A 25434-nucleotide genomic window follows, 5' to 3' on the forward strand; every position below is an offset into this window, starting at 1 on the left:
CGCGCATGTGCTACGAGGCACGACGATAACAAGGATATACCACGACCGGATAAAATGGGTGTGTCGGAGGGGTTGGGTTGCGGTCCGGGAGTAGAGGGAGAATATGGAGAAAGCAGCGAGGTCCGCGGCCAAGAAAAGTTGGGGAAAGTTGGCGATGCCACTCGGCGCGTAGGTTAACCCCAGCACGGCAATTAAGAACAGGGATAATCAACTAGTCCCAAAGGACCAACCTATCGAGAAGGTGCTACGGGCGTTTCTAGCTGGTCTAATGAACGGAGTAACGTGGGCATTCGGCGAACGGCTGTATCTACTGCAGCCTGCGCAGGCACATGAGCCCAAGTTTGAGACAGCAGGAGAGCGCACAATCTTTGATGGGCACCAGGTTGACTATGTCCTAGATGTATCAGCATACCCAGAATCAATTGCCCCGTTTCCTGGCTAAATAGAGGAGTTGAAGCGGAGTGGCCTGACTATACATCGCATCTGGTCGCATTTCCAGGCGACAAGTACCAAAGTAAGCAGCGCCAAGACTTTGCCTTCGGCGGCGCATCGAATCGTCGCCGGCCGTCTTCTCTTCTTCACCGACCATCAACACTCGCCATGGCTACCGGAATGTACGTTGCATGACCAATACCACCCTACGGTGAAGTTCATGTCTTGGCTAACATTTCTACCCTCCACAGCTTCAACTCGACGTACTATGGCAAGGACTACCGCGCTGGCGCCGCCCTCCTGCGTGCCCGCCGGCCGTACCTTTTCAAAAATGCTCTGACCGGGTTTGGTCTATTTGCCTTCTCCATTGGCGTTTGTAAGTTTGCCTCGATCTGGAATTCCCTCCGTGCATTGTCCCTAGATCTGCGTCGCCGAGAATCATGCCAGAGAGTCAATCGATGGAACCATATCCAGAGACACATCGAGTCCCGCAGGAGACTCTACAGAGGGCCTATTACCAGACCAGCTTGCTGACCCCGACCTCTCTCCTGTCTACAGATGCCTATACCATCCGCGCTGTCGGTCAAGAAGAATTCTCCGACGTGAAGGTCCCCGATGCCACCACGCAGAAATAGTGCGGAAATAGAGTCAGCACACATCACAGCCCACCGGGATTCAGCCTCCCAGCTGACCGACTTGGGGTTGTGCGTGTACCATATAGTCGCATCATTTGGAAGGGCGAAACAAGTGGCCGAGATGACCACCCCTCGGCAGGGAAACAGCAACGGAGCACATCGGGGTTATGGAGTCTTCTGAGCAGACCATCTTTTTATCTGGGAGCTCAGCGGTTTTGCTTTACCGGCATTTATGTTGTATTGTACAGAGCATATTGGCCAGAATATATTTTTACTTGTGCATAGGCTCCGGCTGATTGCCATTCTCTTCTCTTTTCTCATTTGGCCTTGGAAGATCGCGTTATATTTGTGCGGATAATGTATATGTGTATACTACAAGGGTAGTTCTGGCAGATAATGGGCTTTTTGGGATTGACTGGCCACACTTCCGCTTGTAATGCTAAGTCACGGCCAACATGGCTTACAACTACACAGCATATTGACGGATATCTTTCCAGAAGGATTCATTGTATACTGATTCCGCTGAGCCATTGGCTCTGTACGGATCAACGATGAAAAACATGCAGAGCGAGACAAGCCTGCTATGCTAGGCTAGGTATGGAAATAACCAGGATGACAGGATAAAAATCAAAAGAGACAAGCAAAACACATATTTAGTTCACAGACAAGTCTACTCGGTTCTCAGAACGCGAGGACCCTTCTTCTTGGAAGCACGCTTCCGCTTAAGACCTTTGTCAAAGGCGACCGCATTGTTGTGATCACGGCCGAAGTTGTCCAGATCCTTGACCTTGTAGATGCGGATGATCCAGTTCTCACTGGTGAAAGCCTCCTCGAGGGTGTTGAGCTGCGGGCTGTCAGCCGGCACGCTGGTACCGCGAACCCGGTCGACGGCTTGGCCGGTCGGGAAGAGGGACTGGTAGTTAAAGTAAGACATCTTGTACCTGTTGGAGAGTTAGTGCGATGCGTCATATGATGAGCGGAGAAAGAGAGGGAAACATACATCAAGCTGTTACGCATGGCGGGAGTGGCCTCCTCGTCGACACGGTACTCGCCACGAGCAGTGAAGAAATCGCGCTCCTTCACCTCATCAGGCCAGATACCCTCGGCGATACGGACCATCCACAGGAACTTGTTCAGGTCATCACCGGAATAGCCCAGCAACCCGCCGAAGACGACTAGAACGTAGTCGACATCGTGTTGACGGAGGATAGGGTAGCTGACCTCCTCGCGCGAGCTCATGGCCTTGCCAACGGTGGCAATGTGCGTGTTGTTCCAAGTGTTGTTGTCAACCAGAGTGGGGCGATCGGCCATGCCACCGATCTGGTAGCCATAGTCCCACCAAGACATGATCTTAGCGTTGTCGGGGGTGTTCTGGCGAAGCCAGTAGTAGGCCTCGCGGTAGTCGTCGATGATGAACTGGCTCCCATCGGGCATGCGGCTCGCCAACACAACGGAGGGGGACGAATAGGCGTTCGAGGTGACCCATGTGCAGTGCGCAACAAAGAGGAGCAGATAAAGAGAGATCGAACACGTAACAACGGTCTTAGAGAAGTACGAGTAGATGCCGACAACCGGGTCCCGAGTCGGGCGGAGCGACTTGGAGTCTTCCACGGTGGCCTTGGCCCGAGACTCAGGGTTCGGCTTCGTCATGACCAAGAAGTTGTCGAGAATGCCCGACAGGGCAAGGGCGGCAGCGACGCAAACAATCGGAGTGAGAGTGAGCATCAGGCGGACCATGACACCAGCGAAGTAGCTAGAGAGCACAGCGTAGATAATCACGAAGACATGCTCGTCCTTCAAATTCTGGAAGCACATGAACACACCGGCTGGGAAAAGCCAGATGAGGAAGTTGAGGTCGAAGAAGAAGGCAGGCCAGGCAGTAGGCTGGTGCTCAGAGACCGACGCAATAATCGGAATATGAATCTTTGCGTAGCCAGTATCCCAAAGCGAGTAGAAACGGCCACTCCACGGGGCAATGACACCAGAAATAGAGAGCAGGATCAAACCGCCAAATCCAAGACCGACGGTAAGCAGAATCATGGAAGTAAGCAGCTTCTGGAACTGTTTGCCAGGCAAGAAGCCGCGAACGAAGTCAGCAAAGGCCACAAGCTGGATCAGTCCGAAGACACCCAGAGCAGACATGTGGTCGCTGTTACGAATGGGCAAGAAACCGACGAAAGGGATCTGCATGCTGCCCAAGGTTCCCAGAGCATACCACGTGGTGTAACTGATATACACACGAGAGCTGTAGCGACCCATGCAAAGAAGAACGAAAACATGGAGAGGAATGAGGTTGGTAATGAAGACATATCCACCCCAGGCGGAGACCATGTATCCGTAGAACAAGGCAGTCAATGCTCCCCACATGATAGAACCGTTCTTGACGGCCTTGATCCACAGGAAGAAGGTGAAGACCAGCAGGAAAATGGCAATTGCCTCGTTATCGTAGCTGCCAGCCACGGACCGCGAGATATAGCCAGGGGCAATTCCCATGAAGGCGGCGGCAAGAAGACCAGCCGAGGGCGAGGTCGACATCTCGCATGTCAAGAGGTACATCGCCAGGGCCGTGAGCCCCGAGAAGCCCGGCGCAAGCAGAACGCAAACATTTCGAATATCGACGGGGATGGTGAGGAAACGAAGGATGTGGTAGATCACGCCGCTGGTCACCATGAGACCGGGGTACAGCGTGCCACCAGTGACACGACCGAGGGGGTGCCAGGTTCCTGAACAGAGAAGCAGTTTGCATTAGCACCGCCTGGTAATACCATTGGGGCTTGCGACTTAGGGAGCCACGCAAGCATAGATAGAGGGGGATAACATACGGTCGTCGAACCAATCCCAGAAGCTATAGAAACCATTTTGAACCAAATATTTTGTTGCGCGGAAGTTAAACCAGGGATCGACTGTAATTCGAAAGGGTCAACAATCCAAAATTCGTCATCTGGCCGATGCCAAGTTGTATAGTGTGCATGCAATAGGGATGTGGGATCATACATTCGTGAATAATACTTTCAAATCCTAGAATCGAGGTCAGCAAAGAATTAAGAGCAGGAACTGAGCCATGTCATACGGATAACACTGAACAGACGACTGGCCACAGCAGCCGCAGCGATCGTAACGAGGATGATGATCCGCAGTAGACCGCGCGTGCTCTGGCCGGAGCTGCCTTTCAGCAGAACATCAAGAGGGGAGGACTGGGCCATAATGGCCAAAAAGAGGAGCAAAGTCCAAAAATCAAAAGAAGTGACACATGAAAACAAGAAATGAATTGGGCAGAGCTGCCAATGGTTGATCGTCTGGTTGATGGTTGGAGGAGGGAGAGCTGCGCAAGGTGGTCACTTCTGAAGTCTTGGCGTCGCGTCGGGGAAAGGCGCCACCTCCGACTGCTCCCCGCAGTCGATTCAATAACTGCTCTCTTTGGATTGTTTCTTTCTCCCCCACGCCCAGAAATTCTATCAGAAAAGTCCTGTAGTGATTCGAAAAGTCTGTTGCGTCATCCGGTCCGACTATCTGGCTTTCTGTACAGACGGTTCCACGATGGAACTACCTCCCCTCTCGGTCGAGCAGCTCTCGAAGCTGGCTGCGTCAAACGTTCCTCCATTACAGCTCTATGAGATTTTGTCGCAATACGAAACAGATGCATGCCTCATATCTGCTGGTACAGGTAGCCTTGAGACAGGCGATGGTGACCCTCAAGTATTGAGCTTGTTCTACTCGAGCTTTTTCTTCGCCCATCTTCTCGCCAAACAATTGTCAGTGTCTTCGATTGCACCTTGGGAAGCAGAGGTAACTCACAAGAGAATTCATCCAACAGACCAGAAGCTCGAGCCTTGACACAGCGGATGCCTGAGACTCTGCGACGCCAGGATCCTTCCTTACAGAACTGCCTGACTTTACTCCGAGCACTTTGGCAAACCCAGCATGCCCAGGTTTACCAGATCCTCCGAAGATTGCCGTGGCCAGAGAACCTGCAGCCACTAGTTCAGAGATATGAGAGTACGGTCCTGATTCATGCCCGTTATCATCCCAGAACGCTAACGCTAGCCGTCACCTAGGCTTTTTCCAAGACGATACCTTGATCGCAATCAGCACCTCCTACGAAGCGATCAGACCCGCCACCGCAGCGAATTACCTTGGCCTTGACCCGCAAGCGGCAGAACAAGGAGACCCGGCTATTATAGAGAAATTTACAAGTTGTGGGTGGACCTGGGATGCGGCGACTCAACTACTACACCCCTCCCCGATCACCATACCGCCTACCGATAAACCCTCCTCAAACGGCATTCGCGAGACCATGGCTATGCTGGGAAACCGTGGGAGTTGAAAAGTACGATTTGCCCCAAGTTTCCGATATGTCGATGGATGACGTGTCTAATACTCCCATTAGAGAGTTAGGTAGAGAGTCAAGTACACAGGCAGGACGCCAAACCCAACACTAGGCCGGTCCATACAAGGGCTAGTGGTAACGCCGGAATGCATAACACGATCTTTTTGCTCTTTCTTGTGGTTCAACTGTAGTGTACAGTCGCACGACAGCCCAGGGTATGTACAGAACCCAAATGATAACGTCTAGAACGAAGAGTAAAAGGAAACGAATCAAAAAGAAATCATTGCATCTTTCGCTCGCAATGTCGCAACTCGGGGGTAAATTAGACCCAAACAATCGTACAGTAAATGGACCCGAGTAATCAATTCTAATACCCTGGGGGAGGTGCGATTTCCGCAAAGAGATGCGTATCCATTCCTCCTCTATGCCATCTTTCATCCCATTCAAGGGTTCTCCTTAGCCTTGGCCAGCAAGAATGCCTCCAGATCGAAGTTCGGGTCCTCGAAATTGGTGATAACTGTAGGAGAGAGACCGGTTAGCGGTGCGAATTCAGGTGGGCTAATCTCGGCCACTTCGGAAGCCTAGTTGCAGAATTGATTCTGTAGAGCAGTGTTCACATACGTCCGCTAGATTGTGTAGAGGTCTCCTGCTTGGGCTGGGTCTTCTTCTTCCATTCGGCCTTGGCCTGCTCGATCAGACGCTCCTTGCGGGCATACTCGTGCTCGATCTCTGTGCGCTTCGCCGACGAGTTAAGGGACGACTGGTGGTAGACTCCGTAGACCAGACCAGCAACAAGAGCCGAGTAGCGGAGGACCTGTACAGAACAATGGGTGGTTAGACATCCGATTTCGCATCCATGCATAGGGCGATTGTTTCCGGCCGGGCCACACTCACGTTAACACCCTGAGTGCTAGCCATTTCTGCGAGGTCTCCGGAAGACGGGAAGAAGACGATAAAGCAAGGTGGGGGATATCCGAAGGACCGTTCAACAGAAGTCGACCGTCAATGGCAGTGAATCCTCGGGTTGGGCAAGGCGAGGTTCAGTCCCTGTTCTGCGCGAGTTTTTCCGGTGCCGTTCGAACCTGGCGCTTATGTCATCCCGGTAAATAAAGCGCAACAACACTACTACAGCAACTACAGCTACGCATCTGGTCAACTGCCCATGATTTCAAGATGTCGTCTATGCAGCAGCGCAAAAACGAGATCTTGGCCAAGCGGGCAAAGCTTGCTGAGCTGAAAAAGCAGCGCGAACTGCGCCAGAAGGAGTTCTCCAACAACCGGAACAGCATCGGGGATACTTCAGAGGTAACCCAGCCTGAGGATGGAAACTACCAAGCTCGATCGCAGCCTAACGTTCTCATAATTTAGATTGCTTCCCCGGTACCAAGTCGCTCTGACAGTAGAGCTGAACTCGATGACCTGATCGCTCGCCTTGTGGACCGTCCTGGATCAGCTTCCATCAGCCATGGCGCGGAAGGCCCGTCGCGCAAAGGAAGTCGCCCAAATTCAGTGCTGAGCGCCAGCCAACTGAGTGGAGAGAACGCCGAGGCCTTTAGCCCTTCGTCCCGACCGCAGTCGCAGTCCATTGCCGTGCAGACGGTTGGAGAAGAGCAGCCTTACAGCTACTCCGCGCCGGAAGTCCACGCCCCGCTTCCCCCTGAAGCCAAACCGGAGGTCGTCACATATAGCAAGGCCGTGCAAACAGACGGTTTGGAACAACAAACTCAGTCTGAGGATGGATCTGTTGCTTCAGATAACGAGGAGGTAGCTGGTACAGCACGATCAAGCAAGCGTCTTAGTCGACGAGACCGAGAGCGCGATGAGGAAATTCGGCAGAAGCTTCGCAAGGAGATCGAGGAAGAGTTGCAAGCGACCCACCAAGACGGAGCTGATGCGGCGACCACACAATCTACACAACTACGCTATCCTTTGCGCACACTCGATGACGACGAGCTGAAGGCTGTCACCTCGTCTGATGACTTCTTGGACTTCGTGGAGCGCTCCTCAAAAGTGATTGAGCGCGCTTTAGATGAAGACTACGACGTTCTTGCAGACTATGAACTTGGACTAAATGGAGATGTAGAGGAGGACGAGGAGACTGGCAAGAAGAGGAGGGGCATCCGGGAGGTTTGCCAATTCTGGGACGAGCGATGGAGCAAAAAGCGTATGATCACGGACTTGAGCTTCTCTCCTAAGGTAAGCGTCTGCTCATTGGCTCTGGCGCATGTTCTGTATGCTAACTGGTCTCAAGTTTCCTGAGCTTGTTCTTGCGTCATACACCAAGAACCCTTCTGCCCCTCATGAGCCAGATGGGCTCGTCCAAGTCTGGAACCAACACCTGCAATCTCGCCCGGAATACGTGTTCCACTCTACGTCCGACATCCTTGCAGCCAGGTTTTCTCCTTTTCATCCTAACCTCATCGTTGGCGGTTCATACTCGGGTCAAGTCCTTCTATGGGACACGCGTTCCTCGCGCGCAGGCGGTGGTGCACCCGTACAGAAGACACCTCTGACTGGATCTGGACACACTCACCCCGTTTACAGCATTTCAATCATCGGTACCCAAAATGCGCACAACATCCTGACTGTCTCCACAGATGGAGTGGTCTGTGGCTGGACTGTCGACATGCTTTCCCAGCCGCAGGAATACCTCGAGCTGACTACGCCTCCTCCATCCAAGACGGAAGACCTTGCACCAACTACCATGTCGTTCCCTCAGTCCGATCCGACCTTCTTCATTGTTGGTACAGAGGAGGGAGGCATCTACCCTTGTCACCGCTACGACCGAGCCGGCGCTAAAGCCGGCACCGACCACCGCCTCGCTTACCGCGGACACACTGCGCCGATCATGTCCACGGCATTCCATCCTGCACGTGGTCCAGTTGATTTGGGAGACCTGATGTTAAGTTCCAGTCTGGACTGGAGCGTGAAGCTCTGGCGCGTGCGGCCGCCAGCGACAACTGCCGCTCTCACATCCGGCATGTCCTCCGCCCAGGTTGTTTCGCCCATTCTGGACATTGCTCGCGAAGATGTTGTGTACGATGCACGATGGTCCCCACACAGACCGGGTGTTTTCTCCCTTGTCGACGGTGCTGGCAACGTCGAGGTATGGGATCTTTACGCCGACACCGAGGTCCCCGTTGTGCGGACCACTCCCTCGCGCGGCCCTGGCAGCGTGCCATCCCGCAGTCTCAACAAGGTTGCTTGGGAGGAGCGCGAAGGGCGGCGCCTGGCAACTGGTGGTCTCAATGGGGTCGTCACTGTCTTTGAAGTTGGCAAGGGTCTTGGTGGACCGTCGGAGGAGGTGCCTGCGGAGGAATGGGCAGGCATGAAGCGCTTAGTGGGGAAACTGGAGCAGAAGGATCGGATGGCTTGATTTTGAATGTTCTTTGTGCAGGGCACTCGGCTGTCCTCTCTTTCCGTTTTCTGGTCTCCTGCATGTCTCTGTAAACTCCCCTTGTCACGACTAAACCTTGCTTGCCATATACCCCTTTTCTCTTCAATGACATAGTTTAGGGATATCATTCTCTTGTGTCTACTGTTCGTACCGGAATTTAACCGTATCATACCTATCCATATATCACCTAGCTGGATTCAACAATCTGCATAGTAATAAGAGCGACAACTTCTTCCAATTCGGTTCCTATACTTCCAGGGCATATTGAATAGCATCCAGATCATATTATGGCCCACAACTTCCCGCTCTAGCACAATGCTATACTTGCCCTTTGGAAGGGTCACGGTGATGCAGTGGGGAACACGTCGTAGCTAGATGCGGCCGCCAACACTAGTCAAACCGCCTCAATTATCCACCGTATGGCCGGTCAAGTCTTGCGGAGACAATGGCGGGTGCGCTAGTCCGAGATACTCCTCCAGGTATTAAGCAGCGGCAGCAGTTGACAAACCCGTATGCACGACAATCTCTGTCTCGTATGAGATCGCATCAGTAAGAGGAATGACCAGAACCTCATTCCACCGCCTCTAAATCTGGAAACCGTGTCTCATCACCCTTTGTGGTGGAGGTAAAGGAACCCCGCTAGCTAAACCGCACCTGGTCAGGCTTCAACGACTTCGCCGACTACATTGGACCCACAGATGTGAGGAAAATCCAAGCCATGGTACTATGTTAGTGCCGAATTTCTGCATATTGCGGTTGACTGGGTTTATAGCAAACAGCTTCGGTCTTAATGACAGGCTCATTCTTGCTTGAAATATATTCGATGGATTGGACTTAGAGGAGTTGGCTCTATAAGCGAGTATTTATCAAATTAAAAAAGCTTTTTATTAATATACCTATCAATCAATCAATATTCTTATTCCCGATCTAGCTTCCTATGTTTATAGGTGTTATGCGGGGACTTGCACCTTCTGGTTTCCAGCCTAGTGCGCACGCGAAGCTGCCCGTAGCGAGATTAGATGGCTTACTACCATCAGACCAAAGAAAATAGTGCAAACACGATAGGCAGAAAAGAGAGCTAGGGAGTCAGCACCCTAGTGGAATTATTGTGCCGTAAAATCTGAGTCTACTCATATAGTATCTAGTATATACACCAGGGTACCTATCTAATTACCTACTATTCCGATCTACCTAGAAAACGGCCCTTTGTGATAATCTATACAAGGTAAAAAAATGATTTCTGATGCCATGCTACTAGTTAATAAGACCCAGCTTCCATAAGCTTTTGATACACTGCCTTTGGCCCATTTGGAATCTCCATCGGAGCCGTAAGACGATTAAGGTCATATTCTCCCACCTGCCCAGTAGCCTCGAGCCCCAAATAACCAGGTGCATATAATTCGACATCCTCTTCCCACTGCTTGCGGTAGTCCACATCTAGAGGAGCTGAGCCGCCCACTGATTCTAGAATATCGAGTATAGGTAGATCCATATCCAATCTATTCATATAATCGCCGGAGTTAGTATATACCACGAGCAAGATAGAAATAAGACTAGGACTCACGGTGTATTCTGATAGGGGCGACCACCTGAACGCTCTTTTGCTTCTAGTACACAAGTCCTCCCGTGTATAAAAAGATCCAAGGAAAGGGAGAACATATTAAAAGGGCGTATCAAAGTTGAGTGCTTAATATCTCCGTTCAAAGCAAATTTAACTAGCGTCAAACGAGCTGTTTTTAAACCTTCCTCATCCACTATCATAAAGTGCTCTGTATTTTGCTCATATAGAACACTTCCTGTCTTAGTGAGATAGATATCGCCAAAACATGCACTCTCAAGATAATACCAGGGAAGAAAATCTTGCACCAAGTGGGTATTAGGAGTGGCAGGGTTGAAAATAGCTATATTCGGAACGGGGTTCGCGATAGGAAGACAGTGCCCTGCTTCATAATCGTAACGATAGAGTAGAATCGCGAACTTTACCCATCGAGCCCTATTTATAGGATGTGCCTTATCAACGGGCGCCACACAGATAGCATGGTTCGGCTGGCAAGGTAAGAATGCATAAACTCGCTCTAATGCCTCAAGAGGATAAAGAGGAAACTGATTTCCCTCGCTTAGAGCACGATTATGGTATGACTAACGTATAGTTAGCTAGGGAATACTAAAGATATTCAAATAGAAAGTCTTACATCACGGAATTCCTGAGAGGCAGACGCCCATTGTTGCACCAACGCGCGGCGTTGGTGTAATTCGTATTCTTTATCAGCATCAAGGTTGCTTGGTCGTGACACCCAGCTTTCCCGGACAAAAAGTAGCCAGCCTTTCACCTGTTCTTCAATTTCATCACGAGACACGTCGGTTTCGTGACGTTTGATTTCACGAGGAATGCCCCCCGGCCAGTGAGATAGTGTAGCCATGATAGATTTCTGTACGTTGTAGGGGAAAAGGGGGTAGGGGAAAAGGGGGGAATCTCAAACAAGTACTTGAGATTGGAAAGAAAAAGCCGAAAATCTCGGTTAGGACGCACGTGTATGCGCTTCAGGAACAGTGGTGAAATGGAGTGGTAACTTACCACTAATAATGGGCTTATTCATCAAGTGCTCACTTTTCTTATATTTTTGTATGTAATTCTGGTTTACAGTGGCTGTTAGTATATGGAACACAGTACGGAGGGTTACCGCCCACACGTTTATCTTGATATCATTATATCAACATCGATGGCAGCTCCGATTGGTGTACCCGACCTAAGTAGGCTCCAAAGACGAAGTGTCTAAGCAAGGCTGTCTCAGTGCGGATCTCCGATGTACCTGAAAAGGAAGTCCCACTTGGCAGATCGGGTGGGACAACGCCGGTTACTTGTGATCGCCTCCTCGGGTTCTATTATAATCTCGTGCTCTCCGATCGGCGCCTTTATACTTCGGAGCTTCTCCATTTTCTTTATCCGGTGACGTAGTTGTCAAGCTCAGATATACAAAAACAGTTAGACTCGAGTACGTCAAGCCACGAATGAAAAGCGTAGGACGTCAAAGAGAGATTCTTTCTCCTGCACTTGCGTACGTGGAAAGTCTTTTCCAGGAGGGTCCTGGGGCTGTTGCTGGTTACGAGTTTGGATGATATTGATTCTACACTGAATAACCTGTTTGGGCTTGACGGGATAGAACGTATGTCCTGAAGCTCTGCCAACGATCATGTCGTACCGAGTTGCACCTAGGGTCAGATGACTGAAGGCTTTTGCGCCGAAATTCTCGTCATATTGGGGCAATCACTGCAATACTCTCACCCCCTTTTCTAAACCAATTTTGGCGGATTACAATCGTTACCTCCCGGCTATAGGTCTACAACAAAAGTGATGATTTACTGACTGTACGCCAACCTCAGTACTAAAATGCCGGATCCTTGTGAAAAGCTTCAAAGCAGGAAGTAAGTTGAGGGACTGGGCCGACGTCATGCTAGTGATCGACCAAGAAATCGACATCATATTCATTCTGAGATGCAGGTTGAAATAATTTCAGCTATGCAGTCACAAAGCTTCGAAAATCTTACAAAAAGCCACACTAGGACCCCTACATGACGAATACCGAACCCCACTACGCTTATGTCGGCAGTCTCGGACGACAGCAAATGATCGACATGTCAAGAAGTCGATCCTTTCAACGGTTTGGCTCCCTATATCCACTTTCGTAAGGAGTGTAGACCAAATTTTATACATCCCGAAAGCTTGTGATATTATGAAACCCGAACCGGTTCCGGTACATGACGAATGCCGAGACCAACGGCCCATCGATGCCGGCTGAGATGTCAATTAAAGCTTAACACAGCACAAGGTAAAGCTTAAAGTTGGATCTTCAACCGGCGTCTTGGGTAGAAAGTACGCCATATGGGCACGAGTGCAAAGCAAAAGCATTTAAGCAAGACATCTAGGCACGCACCATCTGCTCCGGATCCGCCCTGGCGACGCGATCCTTCTATGTCAGTCGATTATCCCCCATCGGCGTGGGCATGAACTTTCATCTGATAGGTGAACCGTAACAAAATGTGGGGTATTGCGACATCCTGCGACCTCTTGCGACGCATTATATCGCATTGCATCGTGTTGCATCGTATTGCATCGTATTGCCTGCGGGGAAAGCATGAGCGGGCTGCTGGTCCCCGCCGGACCGGGGAAGCGCGGACCCAGGGCGAAATAGCATGATCCCACTATTTCGCCGAAGAGAGGAGCAGTTTCCGGGGATATCGGTTCAGCTGGGGAAACCTCGGTGCTTTGGAAGCCGGTGGTTGGTACGGAGTCTGGCGGTAAGGACAGGCGAAGACAATAGAGAACCCCGAGGTGGAGGGATTCCTTCCAGAAGGTCGCCGTGGCCACTTCCGGTCAGTGATGAGGTCAGCGGGAATTCTAGCGAGCTCCAGAACATGTTCCCCGATGCTCGGCTAGTTGCTGTATTAGGCAACGTGACCAATGGACCAAGCCTTTCTGGCAGTCCGTGGCTTAAGTTTCCAAATTCTCAGAGCGAGCAACGGGATCGTCCATGCATTTCATCAGTCGATCCGGGAACTGGGTCAACCTTATCCTGGTGCCCAATCACATCCCGCAGGAAGTGCGATGCTCTCCACTCCGCTGGGCGGGAATCGTATCCAGGACTGCATGGGCGCGATATCCCTCTCAATGGGCATCCACCGCCATGCGATGTAAAGCCTAATTCACCCGGTGCCGTGGTGTGAGATCCCCCAACATGTGTTTAGAACGGACCTGACAGTCCACACTCTCCGGGAATGACATTTGCCCCATTCGCCGAGTAGGAGGGGCCACAGGACGTGGAGACAGGCCGTTTGTTCCATTCTTCGATATGGGAACGTAGTCGGCTAGCGACTTAGTCCCCGATAGACACCGATCGGGTAGTGGAGGCGATGATCTGCAGTTGAAATAGAGCATGATGTCTTGCTCTGCGCCTCCGATGGTGGTAGCAGACATTTTGTTCAACCCGCGTTATCACTCTTCTCCAAAGTAAAACCCCTCCGTGTCTACCGATGCACGCCCACTCTTTCAATCCACGATGGGTGAGGCCCGCTGGGTAGATAGCAAGACACCGTTTTCGGATGGAGGTGTTGCCTTGATTACTGTTAGCGTGGTACTTTCGGTGGTGCAGATGGTGTTTGTGGCTGCGCGGTTCTACACTCGTTATATGCAGCGGATGAGATGTGGGCTGGATGACTATGTCATGCTCATCGCTTTGGTATGCGCGGTCCCTTGAGCTGCATATTAGTGATCCTTGGGTGCTAATTTGAGACTATCAGGCTGGAAGTCTGGCAAAAGCTATCATCTACATTGTCTGTAAGTGTAACGATCTCGCGAGACGTTGGAGAATACATAAAGCTGACAGACTGCAGTGGTTCATATAGCAGGACTTGGATATCACCTCGATGAAGTTACCCATCCAGAACAGAAAGTAGCCCTCATCAGAAAGGTACCAATCACGTCATTCCTTTCCCCAATCCTAGCTCCCTTCGGAATTATTGACTCTATTTAGTTCTTCTTTGTCCTCGAGATCCTTGATCTCCCTCTCTGCATAACACCCGCCAAAATCTCTCTACTGCTCTTTTACATGCGCATCTTCCATGTTCGCAAATTCCGGATCTTCACCTATCTAGTAGGATCCCTCGTGCTGGCAATTGGCATCACTGTATTCTTCCAAACGATCTTCCAGTGCTCACCCATATCTTATGGCTGGGATTTGAGCGCTGGCCATGGGAAGTGTATTGACCAGACCACATTTTACCGGTATATCTCGCCGTTCAATGTTCTAACGGGCATTTTGATTCTTGCTATGCCCTTGCCATTGGTGTGGAAATTGCAAGCACCCAAGGAGGAGAAGTTTGCTCTAACGATCGTTTTTCTGCTGGGTGGGCTGTGAGTGTTTCCGTTGTCTGTCGGATAGCCTTGGGTGTCAAGTGCTGACCGTACGGGTAGGGGATCCGTGGTGAGCATACTACGGATGGTGAAATACATGCAGAATTCGCCGACGCAACTCAGTGATGTCACCTGTATGTTCTGCAGAGCCCAGTTATCGCAAACTCGACGCTGACATGACAACCTGCAACTTAGGGTTCTCCATTAATTTAGGCATTCCCACCGTTGTGGAAGGCGCAGTCATAATCATCGCCTCCTGTTTAGTGACTATTTGGCCACTCGTCATCCGCCTCACCCCCCGCCGCCTCAGAGCTGCGCTGTCAAGCTCTTTCTCCCGAACCCCAGAGCATCATACAGTCTGGTATAATACGGCACAATTTGACACCCAAAGAAGTGCTGTTCTCACACCCTCCGAAGCAAATAGTAATAGAACAGACTCGAAAAGTAGCTGGTACGGCTCACATTGTTCCTTTGAAGATCTAGAAGACCAGCGGTGGTGGGATTTTGAAGAAAGGGATACAGTCCGTCCTTGTGGGGGGGGGATAGTCCGGTCAAATAGCACAAAAGTCTAACTTAATAGATAATAGATCTGCGATTCATCAATCAGCGCTATCTGATAGAATAATACATAATACACAGGGTTTATCGTGATGAAATGAACATTCCTGCACGGGCGACAGTAGCATGCAGTTCTGTTTCTCATGGCATTCGTTGGAGGGTATCATAAAGAATACTTTTCAGAGGCAGTATCGGTTCATCTCGTTAATAGGTATATCGGAATCCAGCCTACAACGATGGAAATCAGCATGTCAACCTCAAGAGTCGCCCCGTAGGGTGAGAGCACACATACCACGCGCTCAATGACTTTCTCGCCGTGCCTCTGCTTTTTGTTGGCGGTATAGAAATAAAGCGTGAACACGCCGACAATAACGATCAGCAGGGCGTGAGACCTAAACCGAGTCAGTAACTGGAAGGCACGGTCAGAATCAGATGAATACAAAGGTGCTCACCCAACCGACACCCAGACCGCCGTCTGGTACAGCGGGGCCTCTTGCCGGCGGACAATATAGCTGCCCGCCACGCCCCCCAGGCCGTTGCACGCAGTCACAGCTGCGGACGTAACGGCGCGCTTCCACTGGCCAACGACATTGTTCGCCTGGAAAGCGTTGAGCGCAGCCCAGTTCGAGATGTACGCTCCGGTTGCCAGGAACGTGCCGACGTATCGCACCGTCACCTGTGTCGACGCAGGAAGTCCGAACATGAGGAATCCGGCGATGATGCAGAGCGCGTTGAAGATGATCAATGGGCCCCGGGTGCCGTAGTGGTCACCGATCAGCGAGGTGAGCAGCACTGGAATGACGGCGTAGTAGTATGGCTAAAGAATGGTTAGATCAGCGCCGAGAAAACCCGTGGATCAGCAACGAGGACATAAGCAGCGACAACACATAACAGCCAAGAGGGGGAAACTTGAACTCTAACACTCACGGGAGTTGACAGCAGAATCGATTCGTTTGCATCAAATCCCATCCCACCCTGCAGGATGATCGGCAAGAAATACGACAGCGCCGTCGACACGAGGTTCAGCAGAAAGAACATGCATGCAAACCCGTAGATTTTCAGATCCTTGAAGTTGCTGAGCACTCTGACCCATGAGAACGGCTCCGGCACCAGATCAGCCCGATCATCCTGGATTCTCTGTGCCGCGACACGAGCCTCCCGATTCGACAGAAACCAAAAGCTTTTGTGTGCATTCTCCGGGAAGTCCACCATCCACCAGTACGTGGCGATACCTAGAATGCACGTAATGAGGCCCTGGACGAGGTACATCCAGCGCCAGCCTGCCAACCCCGCCTTCCCGCTCAGATGGTTGAGACCGAAATTGACCAGGTTCCCCGTGGCCAGGACAGTCACCTCGCCAGACTGCAGAAAGGCGAATCGGAGCTGCTGCTCACGCCGCGGGTACCAGGCGCTAATGAGATAGGTCAGGCCCGGGTAGATGCCGGACATGGCCATGCCGAGCAGCACGCGCAGGGCAATCATCTGGCGCCATGTGTGAATGAAGGCGGTGCAGAGAGTCAGCAGACCGAAGAGGAAGGTGATGGATGCGAACCAGAGCCGCGGGCCGACGAAACGCACCGCGAGGGTGGAGGGCAGCTGGAAGACGACGCTGGCGATGGTGAAGATGAAGATCGACACGGAATACCGCGAGCCCTGGTCCAGGCCCAGATCGGTCAGCATGCTGGTTACTGCGGCGGAAGACAGGATGCCCGAGTCTAGCAGGTTGAGGCTGCATAGCAGGCCGGCGATAGAGCAGAGGCGCAGATCGACTTTCCAGCGGACTCGTCGCTCTAGCGCGGCCCATTCATCGCCAAGTTCGGCATGCGGGTCATCGAGTGGGAGCCGGTCGGAGGCAGCGCTGCTCGTGAAGATTTCGGATTTGCCCGCCATGAGGGCTTCACTCAGAACGCTGGTTCGGGCCTGACTGCCGTGGGCGTGAGTGGGTTCTTGTCCAGACTGTCGAAAGCGTCGAATATGACGAATGGTCTTGTGATCGAACCACTGTTGTGTGATATGGTATCACAGAGAGAGATGCGGTGAATCTGAAACACTGCAAGAACGTCGGTGTTCGCAGTCGGGAAGCGATGGGCGTGCGGGCTGGCTGACTATCGTGGGGTTTTCTTAGTTTCCCTGCATGTGGGTGGCCGGCCGAAGCCATCAGAATCTAGCGGAACGCCGTCCAATTTTCGTTCTGTCGGCTCCTGCAGGTCGGCTTTAGCGGCCGATAGAGCATTCGCCTATGGCCATTCAGCTATGCTATCGATTCGGGGATGGATCCAATGTATACAAGCGGTTCCACAAGCTAGGTGGCAATGCATGCACCCGGAGCAGCTCAGCAATGAGAGCGGATGAGATGACATCTGACAAATAGTTGCCGTTGAGAGGGCTAGCCCAGTTTACTTGTGAAGCAGAAACATATATTTTTTAAAGACTAGCTGTAATTAACTAGTTCTTCGAATAAACTTTGGTACGCACCGCATGGGTCGGGCCAAGGTCGCATTGACCCGCAACATGACCGGAGGCGTCAAAGAACAAACAGAATACTCAAAACGGAGAAGAGTAAACTCACCAGCTTAATGGCAGTCTAATATTGTCATGGTTCTGATTGGTACCGGGACCTGCTTACAAGAGAGCATAGCCAAGCCTCTAAGCTTCGGCCTGCTCATCCCCAACTGCCCCACGCCTTCGGGCGAATGGAGCCCGCATCCACTTTTGTCCACTGCAGAGCTCCGGTCCACGGCTCCGAGGGGTTCGGCCTGGGGAAATCATGGCACGATTCTGCTTGTCCTTTTCTCTTCTATGCCAACAACCCTCCCGCCTCCCTCTCACCACCCCCCTCCCCTCAGCATCTCAACCTCTCACCACCTCCACTCCGCACCTCCACCGACATGGTCGAACTCATTAGCCCTCCAGACCCGCGTGCTCTGCTTCCTGCCCTCCTCGCTTGCCTCCCCACAGCCTTCGTATCTCCTCGCCCGCCGCCAGTCCTCCTCCCACTGCTCTCTCCAATCCTCCGCCAGCGCATCCAAATCCTCACCTCCGTGTCCACATCATCCTCCGAGTCCTGGCTCCGCCTTCTCTGCTGGGACACCATCAAAGCCGAGCGCCTACAGGCTATCGTCGATGAGGCGACCTTCGAGCCACACCCGGTCTCTGGCGAGATCGAGCTGCCCACCGAGATCCCGGTGACATACAAGCGTATCGATGATGAGACTCTGCGAGCCCAGGTGCTCCTGCCCGAGTACCGCCTCACCGTGATCTACCTTTGGTGTCCAGACGATGAGCAGGGCGGTGGGCGCGGCTGGCGTGTGGCGGAACTACTTCCGCGCGAGCTCCCCGCAGATGACGAGAGCTCATGGGCACCCTCGATTGGCGAGGCGAATGACCAAGCTAAGGAGAAACTCCTCGCCGACGCTCTGGACGATCGTATAGACGGCCCGGCCGTGGACGATGGTCCGGCCGCGGAGGACGATCACGAGGACGAGGACGATGACTACTGGGCTCAATACGATGCTACACCGGGCAACAAAACCCCCGCGGTGCGGGCAGGCTCATCAACCTTCCAACCCTCGGGCCTATCTGAGGCCTCCTACTTCTCGCAGTACAGCGACGTCCAGCCCGCCATGGACAACCATGACCCCGAAGAAGAGCAGCCCGAAGTCGGACCATCTTCGCTGAACGGCGACATGCTCGCCAACCTGCTGCGGCGCCAGGTGAATGGGCTAAACGGTGACTCCGCACGCACAAACGGCTACTCCGCCGGCGAAGTCCCCAGCGACGCCGCGGCCCAGGCTCTCAGCCACCCCCGTCCAGCCTCTACCTCATCCAGTAACTCTGACGCAGTGGCCAGGTTGGAGCAAGAAGCTGCAAGCCAGAGCACGTACGAGGTGGGCGTGAAGCAGCATATTGGCACGAGCATCAAGAGCCTGTTCCGGCTGGCTAAGGCGACGGGGATGTCGCGGGGTGAGTTCCAGGGCCTGGTGCAGACGGAGCTGGAGCTGCTGGATGTGATGGATATGGATGATTGAGCGCCCCTGTGTTTTTGATCTGCTTACATCTTTTTGCGTGATACCCGTGAGTTCATGAGATTGAGCTTGAGACGAAATGATGTTGTATATTGATATGAAAATGATATAAGCCATAGAGGATGCATGTTGCATGATGCATTTGGGGGTTTGAGGAGCATTGCCTTTTTTTCATTTCTCTCTTTCTCATTTGCTTGTTTCATGCTACTTTTGCTTTGTTCTTATTTGTGTGACTAGTCCTCTATAAATCGAAACTTGAGATGGGCTGGAGCACTTGATTATTGAACTTAATTAAAGAAAATGCTGTCTATTGACTATACAAACTAAACCCTACCGGAATATCCCCTCCCACCCAACTTCACACCCTCCGATTCATACATCACTCGTACCATCCAGCCTCTCATACCGTGTCCTGGTCGCCACTTTACTAACAGCAACCGGCCCTTCACCACCATCAACCGCAAAAGACAAACAAATCCGTTCCATACCCCCCATAATGCGTCGCATCAGCCGCCAACCAATCCTGATTCAACCATACTGCCCCCGTAAACGGCCTGATAACCCCGATATCCGCGCGCCCCCGGCGGGCCAAATACGTTGGTAGTTGCCTGAGCAGCATCGCCTGGAACGCGACGCGACCTTTTTGGTCGGCAGGATTTTACTTCACGATGATGGGTAGCAGGCGCGAAGCCCTGCCACCGAAGATATTGGAGTTTAACACATTGGTGCCGTTCGAGATAAAGCGCGTGATGTTGAGGCCGGACTTAGAGGTTGATGCGGTGGAGCGGTTGAATTCGATGGTGAGGCTGGAGTTGAGGCGGGTGTCTGTGGAAGCATAGCGCTGCATACCTTGGAGACGCTCCAGAATTTCCCTAGCTCGAAGATATCCACGGGCGGCATGCCCCAGTGTGTGACCGGGGTCTCGCCGGTAGGCCATAGGCTTCAGATGTGGTGTAGTTGTACAGCAAGTCAAGAGCAGGCCATTCCTCGTGCAGGATACCAGGGCTCTGGGATGCCAGGGCCCACAGGGTAATCCGCTCCCACTTAATATGCCCGGTAGGATCCTCTTTACGCTAGGACGCTAGCTTGGCCAAGCCAGGGTTGATCTGCGTGACAGGACGGTTCCATTCATCTTCAGTGAGCGAAAGCATGCCCAAATAAGTGGTGAAGAGCTTACTGGCACTGGCAATTTGGTAAATGCTGTGGCCGTCAACTTTGTGCATCCCATTTGTGCCATTAGCAACCTTGAGGCTGGTAAAGTGGTATTGGAAGTCTGTGGCCGTGGAATCATGGATGGAGAAGAGGCCGGCGGAGAAGAGGGTGCTCACGATACCGACCCGATTTGCAGTTTGGCTGCTTTTGGTATGCTTACTGAGATACGCATCGAGGGAGGAGGTGAGGGTGTTCCAGGCAGCTCGGATAAGACTATCTTTGCTGCTGACATCGACAACTTGTCATCTAATCCCATGCCCAGGCAACTTAGCGGAACACGACCATCTCGCCAACCATAGTGCCTCTTCATCTCTCCCGCTAGTACTCAAGCTACTTGGGCGATGAGGAGCATAACATTTGGATTGCCCAAAGGATTAGCCTCAGCACCCCTCGGGAAGAGGTTATATGTCAACTAGATAATATCAATTTAGAATTAGTCTTATCTCATGTCTATCTAATTAACCTCCCACTGGAGTTAGTGGGCTTCTTCTGCCACCTGTGATAGGTTCAACTGGGTCATGTGCTTCGTCGTTTCACAATCTACCGTAGGAACCGCTGCGGCAATCCTGCCTGGGCAATTTAACAAACCTCTTACAGCTACCCACGAGCATTTCCACCTTTGACTAATATGTCCTTCCAGACTTACGGTTGTCACCCCTTGTGAGAGAACTACCGCGTCATCGCTCCTCCTGTTGTCGCAAGTTCGTTTCCAAATGACAGCCTGTTGGCGATGTGATTGGTAGGGCTGGGGGGTATACACCGCGCCACGCGGGCCACCGCCTTGCCAGAAACAAGAAGACACGCAGCCAGTCCAATCCGCCCCTTCAAAACTCCTTTCTCGACACCCAGTTTTCCTGGCCCCAATCTCGGAGTGCCATGCCCTTTGGTGATTCTGGTGAGTATTGCCATTGACCTGCTTCTCCCTTCACTCTTACCCTTCGCGTCCTCCGGGATGCTTTGATGAATCCCGCTGACAGCTTCGCCGTTTCGGAAGTCTATTTACTTTAGGTGGTTTCGCGGTCGTTCTCTATCGTTTTCCTTTTTCTCTTTCTTCACCATGTCTTCGCCTTCTTCCTCTCTCCGCAAGAGAGGCGGGAAAAAGGACGCTTACACGGCTGTACCTTCCGATGAAGTCTCGCTGCATCCTGCGGTCGCGGCTGCGCGCCAGCAGTCGGAGTGGGATTATTGGCTGGCCATGATCGTGCTCACCGTGTTGGCATTTGCGACCCGTTTCTACCGTATTGACTACCCCAACGAGGTTGTCTTTGACGAGGTTCACTTTGGCAAGGTACGGATCTGCTTTTGAGGAGAACTGCGCAATGGTGTGGTTGTGAGCAGAAAGGGGTCTCGCCCAAATGAACTGAACTGACATGTGTTTGCCCTCCGACTAGTTTGCCTCGTATTACCTTCAGCGCATGTACTTCTTCGATGTACACCCTCCCTTCGGAAAGCTCCTGTTTGCTTTTATGGGCTGGTTGGTGGGATATGATGGCCACTTTTTCTTTGAGAACATTGGGGACTCGTATATTGACAACAACGTGCCCTATCTATCTCTCCGTGCGATGCCGGCTGCCCTCGGTGCTCTGACAATTCCCGTCGTGTTCTTGACTATGTGGGAGTCAGGCTACTCGCTGCCAGCCTGTGTGTTGGCTGCCGGTCTGATGGTGTTCGACAACGCTCACGTTGGCGAGGACCGCCTGATCCTCCTGGACTCCACGCTGGTGTTGACCATGGCTCTCAGTATTCTCTGCTATGTCCGGTTCTACAAGCTGCGCCACCAGCCTTTTGGACGTAAGTGGTGGAAGTGGCTGCTACTGACTGGATTCTGCATGAGCTGCGTCATCTCGACCAAGTATGTAGGCTTCTTCACTTTCGTGACCATTGGTGCGGCCGTCCTGATCGACCTGTGGAACCTGCTGGATATCAACCGCCAACAGGGGACTCTTGATATGTACACCTGGATTAAGCACTTTGCAGCTCGTCTGGTCGGGCTCATCATCATCCCTTTCTTCTTCTACCTCTTCTGGTTCCAGGTCCACTTTGCAATCCTCACCCGGTCCGGCCCTGGTGATGAGTTCATGTCCCCCGAGTTCCAGGAGACCCTGAATGACAATGCCATGACCGCCCAGTCTGTTGGAGTCCAGTACTTCGATAGCATCACTCTTCGCCACAAAGACACCAAGACTCTTCTACACAGCCACTGGGAGAAGTACCCGCTACGCTACGATGATGGCCGAATTTCCAGTCAGGGCCAGCAGGTTACCGGCTACCCGCACAATGATACCAACAACCTGTGGCAGGTCCTGCCGACGAAGCCCTTGGCCGAGGATGGCCAGCCACAGAGCGTGTTGAATGGGGATATCATTCAGCTCCTCCATGTGGGCACCAACAGCTTCCTCCTCACCCACGACGTAGCTTCCCCCTTCTACCCCACCAATCAGGAGTTTACCACTGTTTCTCAAGAGCTGGCTGACGGCGAGCGCCACAACGATACGCTGTTTGAGCTGAAGATTGAGAATGGCAAGCCTTCTCAGGAATTCCGCACCTTTGCCAGCCTGTTCAAGCTTATCCATGTCCCCACTCGGGTCGCCATGTGGACACACACCACCCCTCTCCCGGAGTGGGGCTTCAAGCAGGCCGAGATCAACGGTAATAAGAACATCCTTCAGTCCAGCAACCTTTGGTTCGCCGAGACTATCGATGGTCTCGCGGAGGATAGCCCCCGCCTGGTGCGGGAGGAGCGCAAGCCCAAGTCCATGTCCTTCCTGCGCAAGTACCTTGAGCTGCAAGGTGCCATGTTCCACCATAACAATGCGCTAACCAGCAGCCACCCTTATGCCACCGAGCCCTTCCAGTGGCCGTTCTTGCTGCGCGGTGTGAGCTTCTGGACCAAGAACGAGACCCGGGGCCAGATCTACTTCCTGGGTAACCCCATTGGATGGTGGATTGCTAGCAGTCTTCTGGCCGTTTTTGCCGGCATCGTCGGTGCCGACCAGCTGTCCCTCCGCCGTGGGGTGGATGCACTGGAAGAAAGTAAGTTGCACATCCCTTTTTTATCTCTCAGTTCGCCCGCCTGTCTTCATCGCCGATGACTAACCTCGAGTGCGTTCTCTAGTCTGGGGTCCCGGAGCCCGCTCCCGCCTGTACAACAGCACCGGATTCCTGTTCCTGTGCTGGGCGGCCCACTACTTCCCCTTCTGGCTGATGGGCCGCCAGCGCTTCCTGCACCACTACCTGCCGTCCCACTTGGCGTCGACCATGGTGACGGGCGCACTGATTGAGTTTATCTTCAACCTGGAGCCCCTGGACCCTGCCACCGCGGCGCCGCCCGAGGATGACCCCTCCGGCAAGGCTAAGGCGAGCCGCAGCGTGCGCCGCTTCGTCACCGCCAAGGAGCGTATGGGCCGCAAGTCGCTCCTTGCGGGATGGATCGCGACTCTGGTCATCCTGGCGGTTACCATCTACGGGTTCGTCTTCTATGCGCCGTTGACCTACGGCACACCCGGCCTGGATGTGGCGGGCGTCAACGCCCGCAAGTGGCTGAACTATGACCTCCACTTTGCCAAATAAGGGACCGCTTGAATGAGGTCTTCTTCCCTGGACTCTTGACTCTGGACTCCATTTACCTCGGGTTGGATGCGAACATGATCTGGCCGCACTCGGGAGGACACGCCATCCCAACTTACGAGGATCTTGTTTGGTAGGAGTATGTATCAATCTTTTTGCAATAGAGGGGCGATGGATGGTGTTTAATTTTGCCCGGACTGCCGCGTGGACAGGTAAAACTCCGGTGTGTAGTGTACTGCCTATTTCCCGTTGTCCGTTCCAATCCTTTATGTTTCATGTGCATTTTCATTTTTTTTAAGTTCATTGTACCCTAGTTCCGCTGCGTGCCACGGCCAATATTGAGGGCCTGTCGAGCCCTTGTGTGACGGCTGGATTTCCCGAGTCATCTTGTATGTCGAGCTGCACAAGGCCCATCACCCGACCGTAAGAATAGATGCATGGGAAGAACGACTCAGACGAAGAGTGAAAACAGGGCTAGATTCCACGTAATCGGCAGAACGAGTGGGTGGCACGATATGAGTGAAAAGTTCACGCCGGATAGTGATTAGTCGCTATTAATCGTGGCCGGGCGGGCCTCGCCATTGGACCATGCTCAAGGATTAATTAAGTGGATTCACTGCTAGCGGGGGAGAAGTCAAAGCCGGCGGACCTCGATGTCCGTTTCGATTCCACCTTGAGTGCTCTGTCCGGCATAGGGTGAGTCTCAGCTGCGACTCATCCCTGGGCCAAGAAAAGCATCCTTACTCTGCCCTCTGACGAATGCTTCCGGCAGAATGGCAGCATTCAGGGCCAGAGTCTTTCTTGTGCACGAGGGGGGTTTAGCGAACTAGTCAACGCCAGCATTCTTCCCCTCTCGGACCATCCGAGCACTAAGTACGACTAACCACAAAGTACATAGCACTTTGTACTTTGTACTACCTGATTGGGTAAGTCCTAAGGTACCTAGTGGGTTACATAAGCAGGGCCTCGTTGTTTATTTATAGGCTCCCACTTTGTCCGTCCAGCGCGTATAATAATAGTAAAGAGGTTTCACATCGGTCTTGACAGTCGTTCCTGTATTTCCTGTCATTGTCACCACCTCCAAGTCGACGGATCGACCGTCGACATCATCCTACAGCGGATACCCAGCCATTCCCCTCATCCCTGCCCTTCCGGTCCCGGTCCAGCCACGACAAAAGGCAAAAACTACTGCAACTAACATACGGCAGAGGCAGAGCACTAGACTGCGGCGAGGCGTGCTCGTTCCACTGGCCTCACTGGTTCTATTTTTCCGCTTAGTCTCTTTGCTTTTTATTTTCCTCTTAGTGTCAGCGGCTGTCTGCGCTTGGTAGCTCCTCTCAGTCTTCGTCTAGTCGTCTTAGTTTTTCTTAGTC

At 52.5% G+C, this 25434-nt stretch overlaps 10 protein-coding genes across 10 annotated transcripts; 6 read left to right on the forward strand and 4 right to left on the reverse strand.

The window, feature by feature from the left end:
* Window positions 1-600: 600 nt before the first annotated feature.
* N7482_005372 (uncharacterized protein) lies at window positions 601-1067 on the forward strand (the record flags this gene model as incomplete). Its single annotated transcript, XM_056687497.1, has 3 exons — window positions 601-614; window positions 684-808; window positions 991-1067. 3 exons carry the CDS (start codon window positions 601-603, stop codon window positions 1065-1067), a joined length of 216 nt encoding a protein of 71 aa, XP_056543052.1.
* Window positions 1068-1737: 670 nt separating this feature from the next.
* On the reverse strand, window positions 1738-4270 carry N7482_005373 (dolichyl-diphosphooligosaccharide--protein glycosyltransferase subunit STT3; the record flags this gene model as incomplete). Its single annotated transcript, XM_056687498.1, has 5 exons — window positions 1738-2008; window positions 2068-3790; window positions 3890-3970; window positions 4062-4085; window positions 4138-4270. The coding sequence occupies 5 exons, from the start codon at window positions 4268-4270 to the stop codon at window positions 1738-1740; spliced, it is 2232 nt and encodes a 743-aa protein (XP_056543053.1).
* Window positions 4271-4604: 334 nt separating this feature from the next.
* On the forward strand, window positions 4605-5391 carry N7482_005374 (CSN8/PSMD8/EIF3K family protein; the record flags this gene model as incomplete). The annotated part of the gene is made up of 3 exons (XM_056687499.1): window positions 4605-4819; window positions 4882-5063; window positions 5123-5391. The coding sequence occupies 3 exons, from the start codon at window positions 4605-4607 to the stop codon at window positions 5389-5391; spliced, it is 666 nt and encodes a 221-aa protein (XP_056543054.1).
* Window positions 5392-5837: 446 nt separating this feature from the next.
* N7482_005375 (ATP synthase subunit e) lies at window positions 5838-6312 on the reverse strand (the record flags this gene model as incomplete). The annotated part of the gene is made up of 3 exons (XM_056687500.1): window positions 5838-5911; window positions 6016-6208; window positions 6289-6312. The coding sequence occupies 3 exons, from the start codon at window positions 6310-6312 to the stop codon at window positions 5838-5840; spliced, it is 291 nt and encodes a 96-aa protein (XP_056543055.1).
* A 255-nt stretch (window positions 6313-6567) lies between these two features.
* On the forward strand, window positions 6568-8770 carry N7482_005376 (uncharacterized protein; the record flags this gene model as incomplete). Its single annotated transcript, XM_056687501.1, has 3 exons — window positions 6568-6699; window positions 6763-7590; window positions 7646-8770. The coding sequence occupies 3 exons, from the start codon at window positions 6568-6570 to the stop codon at window positions 8768-8770; spliced, it is 2085 nt and encodes a 694-aa protein (XP_056543056.1).
* A 5075-nt stretch (window positions 8771-13845) lies between these two features.
* Window positions 13846-15316, forward strand: N7482_005377 (uncharacterized protein; the record flags this gene model as incomplete). The annotated part of the gene is made up of 7 exons (XM_056687502.1): window positions 13846-14025; window positions 14087-14123; window positions 14180-14256; window positions 14320-14699; window positions 14760-14833; window positions 14895-15220; window positions 15287-15316. The coding sequence occupies 7 exons, from the start codon at window positions 13846-13848 to the stop codon at window positions 15314-15316; spliced, it is 1104 nt and encodes a 367-aa protein (XP_056543057.1).
* Window positions 15317-15461: 145 nt separating this feature from the next.
* On the reverse strand, window positions 15462-17258 carry N7482_005378 (putative MFS transporter; the record flags this gene model as incomplete). The annotated part of the gene is made up of 4 exons (XM_056687503.1): window positions 15462-15485; window positions 15550-15649; window positions 15710-16074; window positions 16185-17258. Coding segments are annotated over 4 exons (1563 nt in total), but the record flags the coding sequence as incomplete, so codon positions are not given.
* An 887-nt stretch (window positions 17259-18145) lies between these two features.
* Window positions 18146-19285, forward strand: N7482_005379 (uncharacterized protein; the record flags this gene model as incomplete). The annotated part of the gene is made up of 1 exon (XM_056687504.1): window positions 18146-19285. One exon carries the CDS (start codon window positions 18146-18148, stop codon window positions 19283-19285), a length of 1140 nt encoding a protein of 379 aa, XP_056543059.1.
* A 655-nt stretch (window positions 19286-19940) lies between these two features.
* N7482_005380 (uncharacterized protein) lies at window positions 19941-20219 on the reverse strand (the record flags this gene model as incomplete). Its single annotated transcript, XM_056687505.1, has 1 exon — window positions 19941-20219. One exon carries the CDS (start codon window positions 20217-20219, stop codon window positions 19941-19943), a length of 279 nt encoding a protein of 92 aa, XP_056543060.1.
* A 1332-nt stretch (window positions 20220-21551) lies between these two features.
* On the forward strand, window positions 21552-24064 carry pmt4 (dolichyl-phosphate-mannose-protein mannosyltransferase; the record flags this gene model as incomplete). Its single annotated transcript, XM_056687506.1, has 3 exons — window positions 21552-21782; window positions 21886-23527; window positions 23610-24064. 3 exons carry the CDS (start codon window positions 21552-21554, stop codon window positions 24062-24064), a joined length of 2328 nt encoding a protein of 775 aa, XP_056543061.1.
* Between the last annotated feature and the right edge of the window lie 1370 nt (window positions 24065-25434).

The sequence above is a fragment of the Penicillium canariense genome (genome assembly GCF_028826845.1).
Source record: "Penicillium canariense strain IBT 26290 chromosome Unknown utg000003l_segment0_segment0, whole genome shotgun sequence".
Classification (NCBI taxonomy): domain Eukaryota; kingdom Fungi; phylum Ascomycota; class Eurotiomycetes; order Eurotiales; family Aspergillaceae; genus Penicillium; species Penicillium canariense.